At 41.8% G+C, this 21,615-nt stretch overlaps 1 protein-coding gene across 1 annotated transcript; it reads right to left on the bottom strand.

The window, feature by feature from the left end:
* Nucleotides 1-3,706: 3,706 nt before the first annotated feature.
* On the bottom strand, nucleotides 3,707-19,209 carry CNRIP1 (cannabinoid receptor interacting protein 1). The gene is made up of 3 exons (XM_032873755.1): nucleotides 18,632-19,209; nucleotides 16,460-16,610; nucleotides 3,707-4,728 (listed from the first exon to the last, which is right to left on the bottom strand). The coding sequence occupies exons 1-3, from the start codon at nucleotides 18,808-18,810 to the stop codon at nucleotides 4,564-4,566; spliced, it is 495 nt and encodes a 164-aa protein (XP_032729646.1). The 5' UTR covers nucleotides 18,811-19,209; the 3' UTR covers nucleotides 3,707-4,563.
* Nucleotides 19,210-21,615: the final 2,406 nt, after the last annotated feature.

Below are 21,615 nucleotides of genomic sequence, written 5' to 3'. Positions count from 1 at the left end.
CAGTAGAGTGGGAGAGGAGAAGCAGGCTTCTCATTCAGCAGAGAGCCCGATGTGGGGCTGGATCCCAGGACCCTGGAATCATGACCTGAGCCGAAGGCAGACGCTTAATGACTGAGCCACCCGGGCACCCCCAAGCTATTTACTTTTAAATAATTAAAATATTGTCTATACATGTGGGGGGAGGGCTTCTTTGTTTGTTTTTTACAAAATAGAGCATAAACTTTGGCCATTATTCCACACCCATGTCAGGAATACGCAAGAAGAAGTTTTATCCCTTAAATAAAAAAATTGACATTTTTAATGATTTTGTTTCAAAATGTACTTGCCCTCTCTTTTATTTTTAGTTTTTTAAAATATTTTATTTATTTATTTGTCAGGGGGAGGGGGAGCAGCAGGCAGAGGGAGAAGCAGTCTCCTCCCTAAACAAGGAGCCGGATGCAGAACTCCATCCCAGGACCCTGGGATCATGACCCAAACGGAAGGCAGACGTTCAACCAACTGAGCCACCTAGGTGGCCCGTCCCCCATTTCTTTTTTTTTTTTTTTAAAGATTTTATTTATTTCTTTGACAGACAGAGATCACATGTAGGCAGAGAGGCAGGCAGAGAGAGAGGGGGAAGTAGGCTCCCTGCTGAGCAGAGAGCCTGATGCGGGACTCGATCCCAGGACCCTGGGATCATGACCTGAGCTGAAGGCAGAGGCTTGAACCCACTGGGCCACCCAGGTGCCCCCATTTTTGTCTTTTAAACAAAATATACTGAATAATGCTATGTGCCAGTCAATGATACTATAATAGCGATGTAATGGGACAGATTTGGCTACACTTATGGTAGACATAGCATAATGTATACATTGCCAGGTCACCGAGTTGTACATCTGAAACTAATGTAACATTCGTGTGTCAACTATACTCAAATAAAAAAGGATATTAGACTAGAAAAATAATGTTATGTGTCAGACACCATTCTAAACATTTTATATAATTTAATCCTCATAACCATGCCATAAGGTAAATATTGTTATTATCTCCATTTTCTAAATGAGAAAATTGAAGCAAAGAGATATTAAGTGACTTGCCTAAGGTCATACAGTAGTTATGTGGATGAGCCAGGATTTGATTTGAGGCGTCTAGGCTGCAGAATCTGAACTCTTAAACAAAGTCATGATGCTACATTTCTGAAGACAATGGATTATCTATATAGATCAGGGTAATGATTGTGTATAACATTTTTTATTTGATGTCCACAAAAACTACTGTGGTCCAGCACAGGACTGTAGCCCTATACTGTAGGGATGTTCCTATCTATTATGCTTTTTTTTTTTTTAAAGATTTTATTCATTTACTTGACGGAGAGAGATCACAAGTAGGCAGAGAGGCAGGCAGAGAGAGAGGAGGAGGAAACAGGCTCCCTGCCGAGCAGAGAGCCCGATGCGGGGCTTGATCCCGGCACCATGGGATCATGACCTGAGCTGAAGGTAGAGGCTTTAACCCACTGAGCCACCCAGGTGCCCCTATTAGGCTTTTTGATGTACTTTACCTGCTTTTTTTCTTTGTCCTCTTTCTGTGGAAAAAAAAAAAAAAAAGTCGTGTAACTACTCCTACCAATTGCCCTCTTTCCTCCAATTATTCTGCTTCTGATATCCGAAAAGTCAGAAACCAGATCACCCTGTATCTTAGAACGGTCTCTGAAGTAGGAGTCATGAGGTCTTGAGAGAAGACCCAAGCCTTTGGTGAATGGACTTTGTGACATCTGTGACAGGGATCTTAATTTTTTGGCATGTTTTCTGTTCTCCACTGTGATCCAGACAGTCTGGATGGCTGGGTAAATGACCTCTTGACAAGTGAGGTGTCACAAAATATAAATTCAAGGCATTTCTATTCTTCCACCTGTTCAAAAGTGTTTTTAGTCATCATCACAATTAGAAGGATGGCCTAGTTCCTCAAGCTTCTGGGTAGCCATCTGATGCTTCGAAGTAGAGAGACATGGCTACAACTCGTATAAAAATAGCCCTTCCAGATGGCTGAGGGGCAAAGTTACAACTCAGCAGCTTGATATAGCTGAGCACTCACATTTTGGAGTAGGAGGAGAGCTATGTGAGAAGTAGCCAGAGACACTGGGCTGGAGTCCAGTCATAAGTAGAACAGCGTATGCCAGAGAGATCACTTAACGTGGCTGCTTAGCTGTTAAGATTTCCTGTTTACTTCAGCTCCATCTCCTCCCCATCTCCCTTGATTCAACCTTACCTCTCAGTCCAAGGAAAATACACTTTTTTCCCCCCTTCTTAAAAGTAGCATAGAGTAGAGGTATAAATTTTACATCTTAAAGGGCTTTAGAATTCTATTAGCCTAACTCCTTGTTTTAAACTCAAGCAAACCAAGACGTACAAAGGCGGTGACCACTTAGGCTCCACCAGCATGTTTGTGGGACTTAGATGTTCCAGCTTCTCGACCAGGGCTCATCTGTCCACAATTCCGGGGTGGAAGGCATGTGGAACTACACCACATCATGTTTCCCCAGCTCTGCTCTGAGTCAGTCCAAACACAAAAATTAAAGCCTCTAGCTCAAAAACAAAAACAAAACTGCAGAAGCCGTGATATTGCTTCCATCCCTCCAAACAAATACGAAAGCTCCAATAGACGAGTCAGTAGCCGGAGACGTCGTTTCACAAATGAAAATATTTACTAATCAGAAAATATTTACTAATCAGATGCTTCGAGAGATTAAAACATAGAGTTTCCCTATTTTCCCACCATCTACTAAGCCTGCCTCTCTGTTGGATATTCTGGAAGAAAACTTAAGCCTCTGTCTGTTGTAAATCTATTGCTTCTGTCAATGTCTGTTGCAATAATTGAATGTTGGTTTTAAAATACAGTCATTAGGAGTAGATTCGTGCTTATATTTAGCAGCAGTTGTAATAGACACTATTATTTTTGACAAACAAAGGAATTGAGAAAGGTACTGTTCTCTTTCAACATTGCTTACGATGAGCCCAAATCCAAGGCATTGCTGTGCCCTGCTGGTAATATGGCCTCATTACAGGTAAGCGACTCAGAGGGACGGAGGGTTTGCCGCCTGCCTTGAGAATGCAGTTCCTCAGTAATCTCTCTCCCACACTCCCTCTATCCTAGCATATGCCTACAAGAAGTCTTTGCAGGAAGCAGAAAAGCAAATCCACAGCTAACTTCTCCCGACACAATAGATCTGTGCTTCCCAAATGAACACGACACCACCATTGCAGGGTAGTGCGCTACTTTTCCAGAGGAAATGTCTTTCCTTTGTAGGGAATTTATCCTCAAACTGCATGGAGTGAGGGATTTGCGCCACGGAACTTGCAGGACACTGGGAGCAGGCAAGGAGATCTCCATCCCAGTGCCCATTTGCTATGACAATAGCATGTCCTTGCGCTGCTCAGCTCCATAGACTGGTGATAGGCGTGGTCGTCACAGGAGGAGGCGTGGAGAGAAGTAGGGACAAGCAGTTTTTTCATTGTCCACCAAGGGCCAGAGTCTCTGCTAGCCTTGTTAGAGCTGGCTGGAGGGCTCCTGCTAAATTGTCCAAGCTGATCTATGATGAAGGGTGCTGATTCTCCTCCAGGTGTAGCCTCCGTGCCCTGCAATGGAACAGGAGATCTGAATGGGGCTGGCCTGGACACAAAGGTTACCGACTAGACAGATATTGCCCATATGAAGAAGAAAAGTCAGGGCATGATTTTCAATACCTTTATTAAGAAATATCAAAAGTTCATTACAGTTCCATACACAGTTTTACAAAGTTTAAGGGGAGGGAAAAGGAGGGATGCCATCATATGCATGTTTGAACGTTATGGCAGCTTGCCAAAAAGGTAACCCTACAACTTCTGTCACCTTGTTTAACAGTGGACCCCAGCCAGGCCTTTTCCCATTTCTACTAGGCCACAACATAATACCTTAAGCTACTTGAAAGAGTTTTAAGGTGTTATAAATACTTCTTAAATATTTGTCCTTTTATTGTCATGATTGTTCCCTGAAGAAGCTGAGCTGTTTATACGAGCACAACACCTGAGTCCCACTTACCGCTGTGTGTCTTATATTATCACCAAGCCTGCCTTGGAGGCTGGACAACACCACAAGTTACATGTTACCATATCACACTTGGGAGAGAACCCACACACGTTGTTACATTTTTTATTTAGCATTTAACAGAAAAAAAGGGGGGAGGGGAATCACTCAACGAGGAAACAAAACACCACAGTCATTCAGTGGAATTGTGAGGAATGGGATATGTCTGCCAATTCCACTGAGCTCCTCTTAAGCAGTCGACGGCATGACCAGGAACAACTGGATGCAGGAATACCAACACAGAACACAGCAAGGGATCTTCTCGGGGATGGTACACCACAATCTCTTATGTCAGGGACATGGCATCAGAAGGGAATTACACTTTCAAAGTAATCGGGGCCAGTAGGTCATCAGCACCCGATGGGAAATAGCAATGGTGTCGTGTGCCTTGGTGAAGGCTTGTGCTGGGTTATCTGAAAGTAGATTGTTGAAGAGATTGTCCAGCAACATCAGAAAGAGCCATCTTCAGAGGAAGGACTCCTTGTTCACCCACATGAGGCTGCGTGTCTCATTGGGCTTGCATTCATACTCAATGACAGAGAAGGGGCTTCCCCATTGGCAGTGATCTCGCTTGTGGTAATTGTAGAACTTGACTTGCCATACCGTCTCGAAGGTCCCAATGTCTGTGAACTGAGGGAAGAGAAACACGCGCCATAAAAACATTGTTCTGCCATGAACAATAGCTAAGAACTCATGTTAGGGAAAGAGATCCTGCATAATCAAGGGTCAACAGTCGAGGCTCTTTTGGTCTGCAAAGTTTAGGCCTTTAACTTTAATGAACTATTTTCCTTTATTATGTTAGCTATTTTCCTATAAGCCATTTTTTTCTCTATAAAAATCTTATTCCCATTGTATAAGTGGCATTGCTGTTATACTGTCTTTAATAAACATAACTCCCCAAATTTATCTGTTTTCCAGATTTAATTATTGGAAATCACTCTTTGAATCTCAGACTTTCAAAGCTTGCCACGAAGGGGGGTTAGGAAGAGAAGAGAGGGAATAGTATTTGAGGAGGATCTTTTGGGATCTGTTTCAAAGGACCGTTATACAAAATAACATAGGCACATTATTACTAATGTGCCTAAAACACACTAAACACAAGACACAAATCACTAAAAATCACTAAACACAAGACACAACTGCCCTTCCATCATTAATTTCACTTCCAGGGAAAAATATTTTCTTAGAAGCATTTGATTGTTAAAGACCCTACTTTAAACTTTTAAAAATACTGTTGAGCATCTATAAGTCAGGACCCCATGTCCACGTCTAAGGCTTCAGTTGTACATGGTCCAGAGCCATATTTGAGTACCTACTATGTGCTTTGCATGCATAAAACTTCATATGAGGTATGATTCTTGCCCTCAAGAAGTTTGCATTCTACTGCCAGAAGGTAGGCCCTGCAGATCACTGCACAGAATTCTCCTTAGCCCTAAGCATGCAACTCCCATGTAGCTGAGAAGAGGACACAGAATACCCTAGGGGCCACTTGGGAGGGTGTTCAAGTGGCCTGACCCTGCTACTGTCCCCTGGAGCTATTTAGGGGATCTGGCATTAAACATCATGATGCCTGTCGTTATTTTCTCCTCTGACCCTCTCCTGTCATGGGAGGGGACAGGGACTGACTTGGCAGCGTTCTTAGACTTGTCAGGAGCCAGAAGACGTGGAGGGAGGCAGGGCAGTGAGCAACAGGAGCCTTATGCTTGAGGCCACTGCAGGAGGAGGGTGATCAGGTGCTTCCCAGATGGCTTTCCAAGACGCTCTCAAAATTAAATCCTGCACTATTGCCTCATCCTGCTAATTTGATCCCAAAACAGGGTTTGGCTTTCCTTTGGGATATGTGCCTGACTCCAAACAGTGGGTGACATACCTTGAGTCCCCAACAATTTCCCCAGGTAGGAAAAGAAAGTATGTTTTTCTAGAGAATCATGGCTTTAACAGTCTAGAGACCTGGAGTGGCTTTATTCACTATAGCTTCCAACTGGAATCAACTCAGTGTTTCATCACTCATTTGGTGATAGACAAGTGTTAGTGTGCCTGTTATGGCGTTTTACTCAGTAAAAAGAAACATGCTGATTCAGGCAGCAATGAGGACGGATCTCGAAGATGTGCTGAGCAAAACAATCCAGACCCTAAAGGATACATATACTGTATGATTCCATTTATAGTATTCACATATCCATCTATCTATCTATCTACCTATCTATCCATCTATCTATGCTGACAGGAAGCAGGAAGCCTCCGTGGTTACTTACAGCCTGGGGTGGAGGAAGGGATCAATGGTTTATGAAAATGAGCAAGAGGGAAATTTTTGGGGGGAAATGTTTTACATCTTGACTGGGGTGGTGATTACATGAAAAAGAAAAAAAAAGGCTAACATTTGAAAAAATCTTCAAACGTAATATTAGTAGTAGTTACAGAAATGCAAACTTTGACTGAGGTATTATTCACCTATTAACTTGGTGAAAATGTCTAAATACCAGAAGCAATCATTCACCTTCAGGGTAATATAATGAAAATGGTGGCTTATCCATATGGTGGATTTATGTAGCCATTACTCAGGAATTTAGGGTTCTTCATGTTGACAGAAAATGCTTAGAACAATGTCAACAAGAAAAAGATGGATTAGGACAGTTTATATACAGTGTGAGCTCAAGTATATAAAATAAGAAGGATAGAAAAAAGAGAATGAAAAAATATTGTCAATAAAGCTTTTAGGTAAAGGAATGGAGTGTTTTTCTATCTTTTCTACTTGGATTTTCTGCAATAAATATGTAACTTTTATAAAGAATGTTTTAAATGGTGAAATGGATTTATTATCCCTAAAAAATTAACACACATATCCCTCTAGCCCCAGGATTTTATAAATTCTATCAAGGATACCTATATGCTAATCAAAAGATTCCAACTTTGTTGACAGTAGGGTAGTGGTAGAAAGAATAAATTGAAATTCGTTTTATAAATCACCAAAATTTTTAAAGAGGGATGATGATGATGATGAATGCCATTATCATGATTTGACCAGCATAGAGCACTGCTCGTTTTAAGTGCAACTGAATTATATTGACTCCTAAAAATATTTTACAAACACCAGTTAATTTTTGAGGAAAGCAGCTTGAGCTATGCTAGGGAAGTGGGAGAAACAAGGCCTTCCTTGAAATAGATATAAATAAAAGTTGGTTGTAAAAGCAAAAACAAAGATCAAGACCACAGACAAGAAAAACCCGAAGACACGACACTGTCTGAATAACCTTAAAATTAAGGAAGTCTCAATGTCACAGTGATGTGGGAAACAAAGGCAGAAGAAAAATTATTAAATTTCCTACTTAACTTACATCCCACTGACAAGTCCATGAAACAGGCAGAATGACATTCCTCTAGGAAATCAGAAGCCTCGATGCTAATACTTTGCTAAGGGCAAAAGGCAGTCTTAGGCTGGACCCCCAGGATCCTGTAAGTCTGCTTTAACATATAAAAATTCCTTAGGAAACTTCCTTCATCTCTACTCCCCAAGATACATGTTGGCAGTTATCTTCCAAGCCACCCAGAGATATACATCTGAAGAGTCTTGTGACTGAATTTTTACTCAACAGTTATAAGTGACCTTTCCCTAACAATAGCCAGCCCCCTAGGATCCTGGAAACGTTGTTTCCAAAACAACTGGGACGCTTCCCTATCCCTCACCCCCTCCCAACTTGAAAGTATATAATGGGTCACTCCTCAGGACCACAGTGCAGCTCTTTCTGCTTACAGGTCCTGTTCCCGTGCTTTAATAAAAAAACACCTTTTTGCATCAAAGATATCTCAAAAATCCTTTCTTGGCTGTCAGCTTGGAACCCTAATGTCTTTCCTACATCGACAGTTCTCAGTTGACACAGGAGACCAGCATAGAAATCTGCTGACAACAACAGTCAGAGCTAAAGGTATGGAATGTTCCGGTGCTTCTATTTTGTCTTTGTTTTTTTCTCTTTTACTAGTGTTGAGCCCAAGGTCATTTTGTAGTTAACTACTGCTAAATATGCATCTATTTTCCCATGCCTTAGTTGTCCTAACCTCCCATTAGCTTTCTTCCTGTTCTTTCTTCTGGAATTCTATTTCCAGGATGCCTCACCACCTAGCTCAAAATTTCTTCTCCTCTGATGTAGGAGCAGATGGGATCTTGAAAGCTGACATTCTTCTTAAAGAACAGAAGCAACTACACAGGCTCTCCGCTCTCTCCCAACCCATCTGTGCCTTCCAAGGAAAACTTACACAGGCAGGCTCCTTGAGTGATGCAATTTACACACAGGTAGGATTCTGTGCATTTGCATAGCATTCTTTATTTTATACAATACCTTACATATGCCATTCTACTTTGGTCTTTTGACTAGTTTTAGCTTTTCCATTTCATAGAGAAAAGAACTAAGATTCAGAGAGCTTAACTGACTGCCCTAGGTCTAGACTATGTAGCCATGATAGGAGAAGGTCAAGAACAATGACAGGAGAAGGTCAAGAACTTAGGTTTCCTAATTCTTATCTAGAAACTATTATCATTATACCGAACTACTTCTAGAAGCAAAAAAGAGTTAATGAACAGCTTTTCTTTACTCTCTGAATGAGAACATATATGGATTGCCATGTATAGAATGCTTTAGGGCACTACTGTGCACTGAATGTGTGCAACTCCCCAAATTCACATGTTGAAGCCTACATCTCCAATGTGATGGTATTTGGGGGTGGGGCCTTTCAGAAGAAATTAGGCCATAAGGGTGGAGCCCTCATGAATGGGATTAGTGCCCTTGGATGATAGGAGAGGGATAGGAGAGGGATGATCTCTATGCTTTTTCATGTGAGGATACAGCCAAGAAAGCAGCTGTTTGAACCTGCACAAGGGCGCTCATCAGACACAAAATCTGCTAATACCTTGGTCTTACACTTACAGCCTTCAGTACTGTGAAGAACTAACGTTTATTGTTTAAGCCATCCAGTCTATGGTATTCTAAAAGTGACACTCCACTATAGACCTGGGCATATTATTTGCCATAGTGTCCGTACAAGTTGCAAACTTTGGCATGTTTTTTATTTTATAACTGATACAGGAGAGAATCGTCAGATTCCAAGGAGAGGAGATTCATCTGTCATCTTCCGTAACAAGGAATCTGAGAAGTTTATTTTAAATAAATCCTATGGTCGGGGTACCTCATGGCTCAGTCAGTTAAGCATCTGCCTTCAGCTCAGGTCATGATCTCAGAGTCCTGGGATCGAGCCCCACATCAGGCTCCCTGCTCAGTGGGGAGTCTGCCTCTCCCTCCGCCCTGCTCATGCTCTCTCTCTGGCTCAAATAAATAAATAAAACCTTAAAAAAATAATAACTTCTATGATCTTACAACCAGTTGGCTTAAAATCACTAGAATACCTCTCACCACTCACCATGCCACTAGAGACATAGGAAATTCACAAGAATAAGGTCACTCAGGAATCTGTTGACTTGAGAGCTTAGAACAACCTTATTATATCGATAGAAACACAATATTACCTCACTGGTAAACACATTCATTATAATAAGCATCTGTGACTTATTTTGTGCGGCATGACCTATGAATTCCTACTGGATTCCAAGCCTCTCCTACTCCTGTACTGCTTGATGTTTTATCAGTAAATACATGTTTTCCATTTCTCTTAGGACTAGATCGATAGAATAGATAGGACTAAAAGTTCTGGGAGTTATAAAGTATGTTTAACTTTGTAAGAAACTGTCCAACTTTTCCTAAGTGATTGCATCATTTTACGTTCCTCCCAGCAACAAGAGTTTTAGCCACTCTCCATACTCCCCGACAACTGGCATTGTCAGCTCTTTAGTCAGTCTGGTGTAAAGAAGAAGAAAGATATTAAAGAGTAGAAATAAATGAAACAGAAAAGAAAAACACAGTAAAGAAAAAACTATAAGGGAAGACTCTAGAAAAGAAATAATGTAAAGAAAAAAAAAGCAATGAAACCAAAATCTGGCTTTTTGCAAAGGTCTGAAATATTGATAAACCCCAGGGGCACATGTTTGGTTCAGTCAGTAGAGCATGCATCTCTTAATGTCAGGGTCATGAGTTTAAGCCCCACACTTGGTGTGGAGCCTACTTAAAAAAAATTTTTAAAAATTGATAAAACCCTAGAAAAACTGAGCCAGAAAAAGAAGACAAATTACTGATGTCAGGAATGAGAGAGATGCTACAGCTATAGATCCCAATGACCTTAAATTGGAACTTTATACCCATACAGTTAATGAAATAGACAAATTCCTTAAAACACACAAACTATCAGTTGCCCTCTATGTACTAAGGAAATTATATCTGTGGTTAAAAATCCTTCCAGAAAGAAAATTACAGGCCCAAATGGCTTCACTGATAAATTCAGACATTTAAGGGAAAAATACCAATTCTACATAAATTCTTTCACACAATGGAGGAAGGAAAACTTCTCAATTTATTTTATGAAGCCAATGTTAACACCATAACTTGGCAAAGGTATTACAAATAAATGAAAACTGCAGACAAAAATTCCTCATGGGCTTATGCATACAATTTGCTTTTAATTTTTATTTGTTTGAATTAGTAAATGAAATCCAGCAAGAGGCTTTTACAACAGTAACAAGAGAGTTTTATCCTTGGAAGTCAAGGATGGTTCAATATTTTAAAATCCTTTTAATTCACCATATTAACAAAAACAAAGGAGAAAAGCTATTATCATCATACTCATGGCTGCAGAAAAAGCACTTGGTAATCCAACATCCATTCATGATAAAAACTCTCAGCAAACTAGGAATTGAAAGTCCCTCAATCTGATTAAGGGGCATCAATAAAAAAAACCTATAGTTAACATCACCCTTAATGGTAAGACTGACTTCTTTCCCTATAGGATGGGAAGTAAGACAAGAATATCTGCTCTTACTATTCCTGTTCAGCTTTGTGTTGGGAGTCCTAACCAGTACTTTAAAGCCAGAGGGGGAAAAAAGGGAAAGTAAAACTGTTTCTATTTACAGATGAACAACGGTTTGCAGAAAATACTAAGCAATATAATAAAAAGCTACTAAAATAAGCGAATTTAGCAAGTTTGTAAGATACACTATCAATTTATAAAAATTGCTATATTGCATAAAGAAATACACTAGCACTGAACAACTGGTTGTTGGTTTTTTTTGTCCTACAGAAACTGATTTTTCTTTTTTTTTTGAATTAACATAGAATATATTATTTGTTTCAGGATTATTTTTAAGCATTTCACCAATTTTGTAGGTGAAAATTGGCATTGCACTATTTGTATTTTTTTTAACCAATAGTGAACTTAAGCCATTTAGAAATACAGCTATTGGTTATTTGTATTTCTTCTTCTGTGAATTGCCTATTTATATATTTTTGCTTATTTTCCCACTTCCCACATCCTACTGTTATTTTTTCCTCACTAGCTTCTAAGAATTCTTTGTATATTAAGTTATAGATCTTGACAAATGACTCCACAGAGCTGACACAAAGGAACAACTTTTCTATTTGGCAGGCCACGCACCAGCCCACCTACCTCTGCACACAGAGCCTCCTAACAAGCTAGCTCGTTACCTTATTCCTCCTAACTGCCACGAGTCTCCCACTGAAGAGGGCCAACAAAAGGGGAAGACTCTGGACTCTCCCCCTGGAGGGACTGAATGGGGCATCAGTCACATTAAGGTACAAGTCAGGCTGCTGTTTGAAACGGGGGTTGAGAGCTCTAAGAGCTAGGTCATTCACTCCTGCTACCGGGGCCTCAGGAAATACCTGAATAAAGAGATCACTGCCGTCAACCCAAGTCACATATCGATGGACACTTCCTGACTTCAGCTTCGGTAGGCAGTAAAGGGCTGTGGAAATTCACTGCAGGCCGCAAGCCAAGTCCACACAGGTAGTGGCTGAAAATCAAGGCAATGTAGCCTAGGAGACTGGGCATATTACATATAAAGTCTCACCAACTGTTACTTGCCTTTTACTTTAAATTCTCTTAATGGAAGTTTAATTTAACTTCATGATATTTGACAGAAATTTTACAGTGCATGTAATCAAAGCTTTCAATTGTTAGCTTTGAAGATCTATTTCTTTTAGGTTTAAATTCTTATCAATTTTTTTTAAAAAGTTGACTTTTGAGGTAACTCCTTGATCCATCTGAAATGTATTTTAGAATATCCTATCAGGAAAGAAAAACAGTGATGTTTCCCCCAAAGAGCCAATAATTCCAGTATTATTTATCCAAATATTTAAAAACAACAAAAAAAATACTTTTAAGTAATTTTACACTGCTAAGAAGTTGCTCTTGTATATCCTTAATTCAATGTCCCTTACTGGATTCCCCTACCTGATAAGTTGGATTATTTGGACATTTCAAGACTTCCTTATTGTCCCTGAAGTGTGGTTGTGTCTGTAATTTATAATACTTAAGCCTGAAACATGGATGACAAAAGTCATAAAATAGGTTCAAGGCTATGTGAGCCTTTCAATACTAGAATGAAATTTGAATTTAACATTAGACCTGTTGACTTAATCAGGAAACCTTCTCTAACTTCTATAGTTTTCCTTAGAATCAGTCTATTACAGATAATACAAGGCCAATGCTCATGCCAAAAGCCACATGATCATTGTTGGAAAAATCAACTGTCAATCACTAACTTCTTCTAGATGTGCACATTCTATCTAAGAAACTAGGCTTTCCTACTGGAACTCATAAAATGCTAATACCATCTTAAATCCTGTGTAAGATGATGTACAGTATAAGCATAAATCAATTTTCAGTGAAAGTTAAGTAAAATCTAAAATTATGAAAAAAATCAAAATAGACTGTCAACTCTGGAAAAATAATGTTCTCAAATTTAAATATAAAAAATCATAAAGGAAAATGAGAAATTTAAATGGATTATGTTTCTAAACAATGGAAAATATAAGCAAAGCAATTCTGAGAGAAATAGGATGGATAGGACAGATTTTTAAAAAATCTTTACTAGGACTCTGATTTTTTAAGATTTTATTTATTTGAGGGATGCCTGGGTGGCTCAGTTGGTTAAGCGGCTGCCTTCGGCTCAGGTCATGATCCCAGCGTCCTGGGATCGAGTCCCACATCGGGCTCCTTGCTCAGCGGGGAGCCTGCTTCTCCCTCTGCCTCTGCCTACCACACTGTCTGCCTGTGCTCATGCTCTCTCTCTCTTTCTCTAACAAATAAATAAATAAAATCTTTAAAAAAAAAGATTTTATTTATTTGAGAGAGAGAGAGGGGGAAAGAGTGCATTGGTGTGTAGTAGGGGGAGAGTCAGTGAGAGGGGGGAGAGAGACTCTCAAGCATGCTTGGATGCTGAGTACAGAGTCAGATTTAGGGCTCAATCCCATGACCCACAGATCATGACCTAAACCAAAATCAAGAGTTGGAGGCTGAACCAACTGAGCCACTCAGGCACTCCCAGAACTCTGATTTTTAAAAATTAATCTCAAAAGAAATACTAGCAAAACATGAAAGAACCAATTTACACACACAAAACTAAAATTAAATGTTGAGATGTTCATTCTTGTGAGAGTAAAAAGTAAACTAGGAAATTTGTTTTTTAAAATAATTCCCAGTGATGACATAATTATAGCAAACCCACTAGACTTCTATATTGCTGGTAACATTGTAAAATGGTACACACAACATTTTAAAAAAAATACCCTAAATGGCCATATGTGGGAACAGTCATAAAATTCATTTCTTTTGGGGACACCTGGGAGGCTCAGTCAGTTAAGTGTCTGTCTTCAGCTCAGGTCATGATCCCAGGTCCTGGGATAGAGCCCTGCATGGGGCTCCAGGCTCAGCCCAGAGTCTGCTTCTGCTTCTCCCTCTGCCCTCCCCCCATGCTCTCACTCTCTCTCTCTCTCTCTCCCAAATAAATAAATAAATAAATACAATCTTAAAAAAAAATTTTTTTTGTTCCTCTTGACCAAATAATTGTACTCCTATTGAAGTAGTGGCACAGAATAATTCATTATAACACTTATGATGAGAACAGTAGACATATCTAATATCTGAGAAGCAGTCTAATCATTACAATACAGCATGACAGAGTCTTATGGTGCCATTGAAACTGTAACAATGAACGTGTAGAATGTTGGACAATTACATAATAAAATGGTTGCAACTATAAAATGTATATATGTGGAATGGAATCTGAAAATGAACAGTACGGATTACTGTTGCTTTAAAAATTGTTCGGGGCACCTGGGTGGCTCAGTGGGTTCAAGCCTCTGCCTTCGGCTCAGGTCATGATCCCAGGGTCCTGGGATCAAGCCCCACATCAGGCTCTCTGCTCAGTGGGGAGCCTGCTTCCCCCTCTCTCTCTGCCTGCCTCTCTGCCTACTTGTGATCTCTGTCTGTCAAGTAAACAAATAAAATCTTTAAAAAAATATAAAAAGATAAAAATTGTTCAAATTCCTGGGGGCACCTGGGTGGCTCAGTCGGTTAAGTGTCTGCCTTCTGCTCAGGTCATGATCCCAGGGTGCTAGGATCAAGGCCCACATCAGGCTCCCTGCTCCGTGGGAAGCCTGCTTCTTCCTCTCCCAGTCTCCCTACTTGTGTTCCCTCTCTCGCTGTTTTTTGTCAAATAAACAAAATCTTAAAAAAAATAAAATAAAAAATTTTCAAATTTCTGAAATTTATATTATTTAACTTTTTTTTTTTAAATCATGCAAATCCCTTGAGATGCCAGGATATATTCCCAGCCCTCTTCTCTGCATCTTTGCCCAATCAAAAGGAATCCTACAGGGACTTGTTTGCCTTTGGTCCAATGGGTGTGTTCCTAAATGACAGTATTTCAGAATCTGACTTTCTTCATCACATAACTAGTATCATCCCCTTAAGGGTAGATTTGTAGTCCTTATACCCCCTTACAGCTGAAAGGGGCCTCAGAGATCAGGGAGTAGATCCACATATGCTGCTCTGGCTTTATCTTGAGCCAGTCTCTGCCTCACTCTCTGCTCCACCCACGTTGGGCTTCTCTCCATTACAACACATTATGCTCTCCCTCAGCTCGTGATCTCTGTAAGTCCTCTTTCCTCAAGTGTTCCCTCTTCTCTCAATGCTCAAAAAACCATCCTCAAAATCTTGAATTAGAATAAGACCCATGATATATGCTCCAAGGGCACCGCTATTTTTTTTTTTAGTCCACTTTGTATAATAATAACCATTTACTTTATTATTGGATAATCACATAGTCTGTTTTTCTGCTCTGGATTAGAAGCCCCATAAACAGGAATATCTATTTTGTTCGTGAATCCTCTTTCTGTGCCTGATCGGTAAGAAATGCCCATGTATTTGTTGTTGAATTGAGCAAATAAAAAAATTAATAGAAGATAAATCTAAAAATACTAAATAAAATATGAGCATGTTGAATTTAGTGATATATTTTTTTAAATGCAAAACATTTAAGTAGGGTTTATTTTAGGAAATAAAGGGTAGTGTATTATAGAATTATTACATTAGTGTATCAAAATAGATGAATTATCTCCATACATGGGAAAAGAAATTAGATAAAGTTCAGCACATCTTCCAATTTAAAAAATGTCTCAAGGCGCCTGGGTGACTCAGTCAGTTAAGCGTCTGCCTTTGGCTCAGGTCAGGATCTCAGGGTCCTGGGATTAAGCCCAGCATTGGGCTCCTTGCTCAGCAGGGAGTCTGCTTCTCCCTCTCCTTCTGCCCCTCCCCACCACTAGTGCTCACGTGCTCGCTCTCTCTCAAATAAATAAGCAAATAAAATCTTTTTAAAAAATGTCTCCTAGTGAGCTAGAAAAAGGATGCTTTAATGTGATAAATATTTAAAACTAACATTGTATCTAACAGTGAAACCCTAAAGACAAGGATACACCTTACCACCATTAATGAGCAACATTATTCTAGAAACATTAGCGAATGCAGTAAGGCTGGAAAGAAGATTCAGAAAATGATAGTTGTATGTAGATTATGACTGTCAACCTGAAAAACTTAAGATTAAATGGAAAATTTTAGTAAGCAAGTTCAGTAAGGTGGCCAGTTACAAAATACATGAACACATTATAAAAGCAATACATTTAAAACAATTCAGTATTAGCATAAGAATAGACAGATGATGGAATAGATTAGAAAGCACAGAAAGATTTAGTTTTTTTGCTATACAAGAAATTACTATGAAACTGACCATTGAAGCATGGATTTAATTAATTATATTGGGATATTATGGACAAATAGATTCTAATACGAAACTATGAATTAAAATTTCATAATTTTATAATATTTCCTATCATTTCTTAGGGGGACATACTGATTGTTTTCTTTTCCATGGTTTCCATTTGCCCTAACACCCACATGCAGACCTTACCGGCATTGTGATCTGGATGGGTTGTCGTTCTCCACTCTTGGTTGGGGCCACACCTTCTGTGTCATATGTGCCCGTATAAACAATTCTGTCCCCATCAGGCTCTTTAGACTTCAGCTCCAGTGGGACAACCACACCACCAATGGAAATGTTCCTGCAATGGACTGGAGTTCACTATATATGGTAGGAATTAACTTAGGCACCCTGTCCTGGTCTGGACCATAACCCCAGGCAGGAATCCTACACAGTTTGGCTAAAGGAGACATCTGGTGGGGTACAAAGTTCTGAAAGATCAGGAGGCTTGAGTTTGCCAACTTACCAGTCACGTGACCCTAGACCAACTACTTAATCTCTCTGGTCTGTCCTTAGTATTTCATCCAGAATATTTGTACAAGACTGAGTTGGACTCTATCGGTCCTCCTCTATAGTTTCTTATCTGTGGGATTATGAAAAACTTACCTATGCCCAGCCTCATCCCAAACCCAGAATTTAGAATTCAATGTGGTCAGGTATGGTTCAGGCACTGGTAAATTTATTTTAAGTTTCTCTAGGTGATTCTAATGTGTAGGTAGGGTTGAGAAGGACTGAATTAGTTCTCTAATGATTTTTTCCTGTTCCAACAATCAGAGATCCCATGATTTGGGGCATACAAAGCCAGCCACACAATCAGAAATTCTCAGCAGCATCATTCCTTTGCGCTAAGGTAGTGATTCTCAAGGGATAGCCCCTAGACCAGCCCTGTCAGTTTCACCTGCTCATGTATTAGAAAACAACATTTAAGCCCAACTCCAGACATAGTAAACTGGAAACTCAAGAGCGGGGCTCAGGCATCTGTTTTAACAAGCGTTTTAGGGGATTCTGATACTTAAGTTTAGGAACTACTAGGTTACGGCAATGAAAAACCCTTGATAAAAAAGTGTAAATAGAAAAAGTAGTTCTGTCATGAACACAAATTCATTTTAAATTAGTTAAAAAACAAAACAAAACAGAGAACAACCTTGAAGAAAATGGAATAGAGAACAGATAACTTGGGAGAAGAGGTTGCCAGGAAAGAAGGGAAAGGAAAAGTCGGGATCATATGGGGCTGCACAGAACAGTGGGAAATGTGAAGGCTACCTAGGCATGGAGTTGGGGGGAGGGGTGTCGGTGACAAGCAGGTGGACCAGGAATACCAGAAAAAACCCAGTGTGGTTCTAACACCTAGACGGCCACCACAAGTTTATTGAATTAATGCCCATGGATGGAGACTGCAGCTATAAAAGGTATCTGGTGGATTCAAAGCCCCTCCATGGCCAGCTTCCACATTAGACTTCACACCATGTTTAGGTGGAAGCTGAGAGGTAAATGCCCCCATCCCTAGATACGTCTCTCTAAGCCATGGCACCCTTCCATACTGACTTTCTAGCCAGAAATCTAGTGGGTGCGTCCAACTTTGGTAGCAGGGAAGAGGTAATCCCTGCCACGAATAAACCAAGAAACATCCTTTTGTTGCAAGGATGGGGCGAATCCCAGGCACCATCACCAGGATGAACAAACAACTCAGGAGAAAATGAAAAACACCTGGCAAGGAAAACGGTGAAACCAGGCCTAAGCAGAGGCGGCTGTGCTCTAACTTGTGGCTGTTCCTCCAGCCCCAGGGTCTCCAGCCACGTTAAGGGTAGAAGGATGGTGGAGTAGGGAGCATCCGTCAGGGAGCACCAATAAATACCCCACCCCCGCCTTTACACCTCATTCCTCAGCCCTTCTCCCTCCTTCAGCCTCGCGGTTGGCAGAAACGCCAGGGCAGGGGAGAGGAGGGCTGGGATTGCGGTAGGTGAACCACCCGGGTGGCCTGGGGGTGCGCCGAGGGCTGGGCAGAAGGGATGAAAAATTTACAAGAAAACAACCCTTCCCGCGCCCCCCACCTCACCCCGCCCCAACCCTGGCTTCCTGACGCTGTTTTAAACATCCCTCCCCTAGATGGGTGGAAGGAAGCGTGAATAGGGAAAGACAAGCGTAAAACAGAGGAGGGGACCAAAAGGAACAGGGAACTGACCTCTTCCCCCCACCCTGGGCCGCTGGACACGACGCGAGGCCAGAGGGCCCGGGGAGAGGCTCAGGGTGTCGCAGGGGCCTCGGTCCTCCACGCGGACCCCAAAGTGGGACCGGGAGGTCCCGGCGCGCGCTCTTACTCACTCGACTTGCAGCGTGGTGGGCTTAATCTTCACCTCCACCTTGTAGGAGGAGCCGGTGAGCAGCTTGATGGTGCGGTTCTGGCCGAAGCGCTGCCCGTCCACCTTGAAGAAGACCGGGCCGTCGTTGGGCTGGATGCGCAGCGCGATGGAGAGGCGCACGACACCCGGCAGGTCCCCCATGGCTGGGCGTGGAGCGAGCACGGCGGCCCCGCGGGGCGGAGGACTGCGCGGGCTGCGACCAAGCGGCTGGAGCGCGATGGGCGGAGAGGAAGCGCGGGGCGGGAGAGGGAGGTGGCAGAGGGGAGGCTGCAGCTAGGATCCCGCGCCGTCGCGGCCGTTCGCCCCGGCTTTTGAGGACCAGCTCCCGAGGCCGTGGCCTTCCGCTCCACTCCGCAAGGAAACGCGCCCGGGAGACGGCTCCGAGGCCCCGAGCTTCCCCATCCCCCGCCCCCGTGCTGCGCCCTCAGCGTCCTGCTGGGTTCGTTCCGGCCCGCAGGCCCCAGGCAGATCCGCGCAGCTGGGGGCGAGAGAGTTAATCCTGCTTACGCACCACAATCCCCTCCAGCTGGAGAAGAGGACATTCAGGCTCCTCCTAGAGCCGCGCGGGGCGGGCGGAGGAGAGGATTGGGAGGGAGGAGATACTGGGGGTACTGAGGTTAAGCGGCACCTCACCAAGGACCGAGACCTCGGAATCTGGGTACAACTTTGGTCGACTAAGGGATGTGGACACCATTGCTCGAGAATCGGGCCCCAGCCAGGCAAGAGGAGGCTCAGAGGCGAAAGGGAGATGGGAAACGGGGCAGGAAACCGCTAGCCAGTGATTTAAATTTCAGGAAATATGAGTCTTTCCAAAGCTTAAGGGAAATGGCCGAGGGAAGGCGCAATTCCATCCAACGTGACCTGAAAGCTGCCCTGGATTAGAAATGAGTGCAAGAAAAAGAAAAAAAAAATTACCAATATATATTCAAGGAACTGCACCTTCTCGTAGGCGTGTATTTCTTTTATGCATCTCAAGAATGACACGGTGTAATGAGTCACATATATTTACACAGATCTCGAAAGGTGAGCTGTTAACCCAGTAAAAGGTAACTGGCTTGTGCCCAAGGCATAGCTGGTGACAACGGCCAAGAGGAGGGACTAGTCACAAGATTATTGGCAGGGCACCCCTTGCGACACGCAGAATTTGGATTTGCATAATAGCGTGATTAGAGCGTGTCATTGGGAGAAGTCGGTTGACAGGTCGAGATTTTGGAAGCAAGAGGAGACCAAGGCTATCAGGGCTCTACGGGGAATGGCTTCACAAAGCGGAGAGTAAACACCTGCTTCAGCACCAGCTAGGTGGATAGTACCAGAGCCTGCGAGCACACCTGGGGAATGGAGAGGCTGGTTAGTGAGGACAGATATGCAGGGAGGGGTCTGTCTGTATGGGAGTTTTAATTCAGTCAGATTAATAATGTTGCTTTTCTTTAGAAATACGATCATTTCGAAAGTGGTTTATTTCCCACCTTATTCTACAAAAATACATCACATTTATCTCATTTCCGAATTGTTTGCAATATTTCCTACACTACTCTTTGAATAGTATTAAATTCTGTAGGCTGCAGTTTTGTGTAATTGTTTGTCTGCATTGACAAATTTGCTCACCACACCATAGTCGTTAACATTAAATAAAATCCCTTTAAAAAACCTGATACAGGGGCGCCTGGGTGGCTAGGTGGGTTAAGCCTCTGCCTTTGGTTCCGGTCATGATCTCAGGGTCCTGGGATGGAGCCCCGCATTGGGCTCTCTGCTCAGCAGGGAGCTTGCTTCCCCCCTCTCTCTCTGCCTGCTGCTCTGCCTGCTTGTGTTCTCTCTCTCTCTGTGTCAGATAAATAAATAAAATCTTAAAAAAAAAAACCCTGATACATATATTCCTTACATAAAATGTATTTTGGCTCCTGAATAAAATTTGAGGGCAGGAGCTCTTTCTCAGATCACCCAGTAATGTCTACCATAGTGTCTTCTGCAAAAGGACCCATCAAATATTTGTGTTTATCCAAGTTGTTCAGACTTCACTAGAAGGGAGGGTGTAAGATGGGAGGGAATGACTTGAAAATGTTCCCTGGCAGCAGAGGCAGTATGTGTAGGAGTTAAAGCCCGGAAGCCTTACTGTCAGAATTGTTGAAATCCTCACCCTATCACCTTGCCAGTTGTGTGAACTTGGGCAAATTTCATAACCTCTTCAAAATGGTTTTCTCATCTGTAAAAGGGGTGGAGGAAAGCAGATGCTATCCCTCTGATAAGGTTGTTGTGATAGTCAAATGAGATGATGCACATTCTAGAGCCTGAATCTAATATTAGCTATTACCGTTAAGTGGGAGGAAAAACAAATGGTCAATAAACATATATCAGGATGCTCAACCAGTGCCAGTAGAAAAACCAGAGGAATGTAGACCAAGCCAGTAGTATCAAAATTTTTTGTCTATCAGCTTGGCAGAATTTTCAAAGTCTTAAAATTCAGTATTGGTAAAGATGTAGAGAAATCAGCACTGTCATGACCTGGTGGAATAATATAATTGTTACAACATTTTATGAGAAGTAATTTAATAAGTTAATAAAGTAGTAAAAGTTAAGCCATAAATGGGGCACCTGGCTGCAATTCTTGATCTCAGGGTTGTGAGTTCAAGCCTCAAGTTGGGTGTAGAGATTACTTTAAAAAATATAAAAATCTCCTAAATTAAAAAAAATTAAACCGTATATGTATGTATGTGTGTGTGAATGTATGTATACATATATGTGTGTGTGTGTGTGTGTGTGTGTATGCACACACACCGTGCTGAGACAACAATCCTACTTTTGAAATCAATCCATCAAGGCGCCTGGGTGGCTCAGTCATTAAGCGTCTGCCTTCAGCTCAGGTCATGATCCCAGGGTCCTGCGATCGAGCCCCACATCAGGCTCCCTGTTAGGCAGGAAGCCTGCTTCTCCCTCTCCCACTCCCCCTGC

This window comes from Lontra canadensis, unplaced genomic scaffold (genome assembly GCF_010015895.1).
Source record: "Lontra canadensis isolate GAN:19392208 unplaced genomic scaffold, GSC_riverotter_1.0 scaffold50, whole genome shotgun sequence".
Lineage (NCBI taxonomy): Eukaryota > Metazoa > Chordata > Mammalia > Carnivora > Mustelidae > Lontra > Lontra canadensis.
This window is presented reverse-complemented; position numbering and strand designations above follow the sequence as displayed.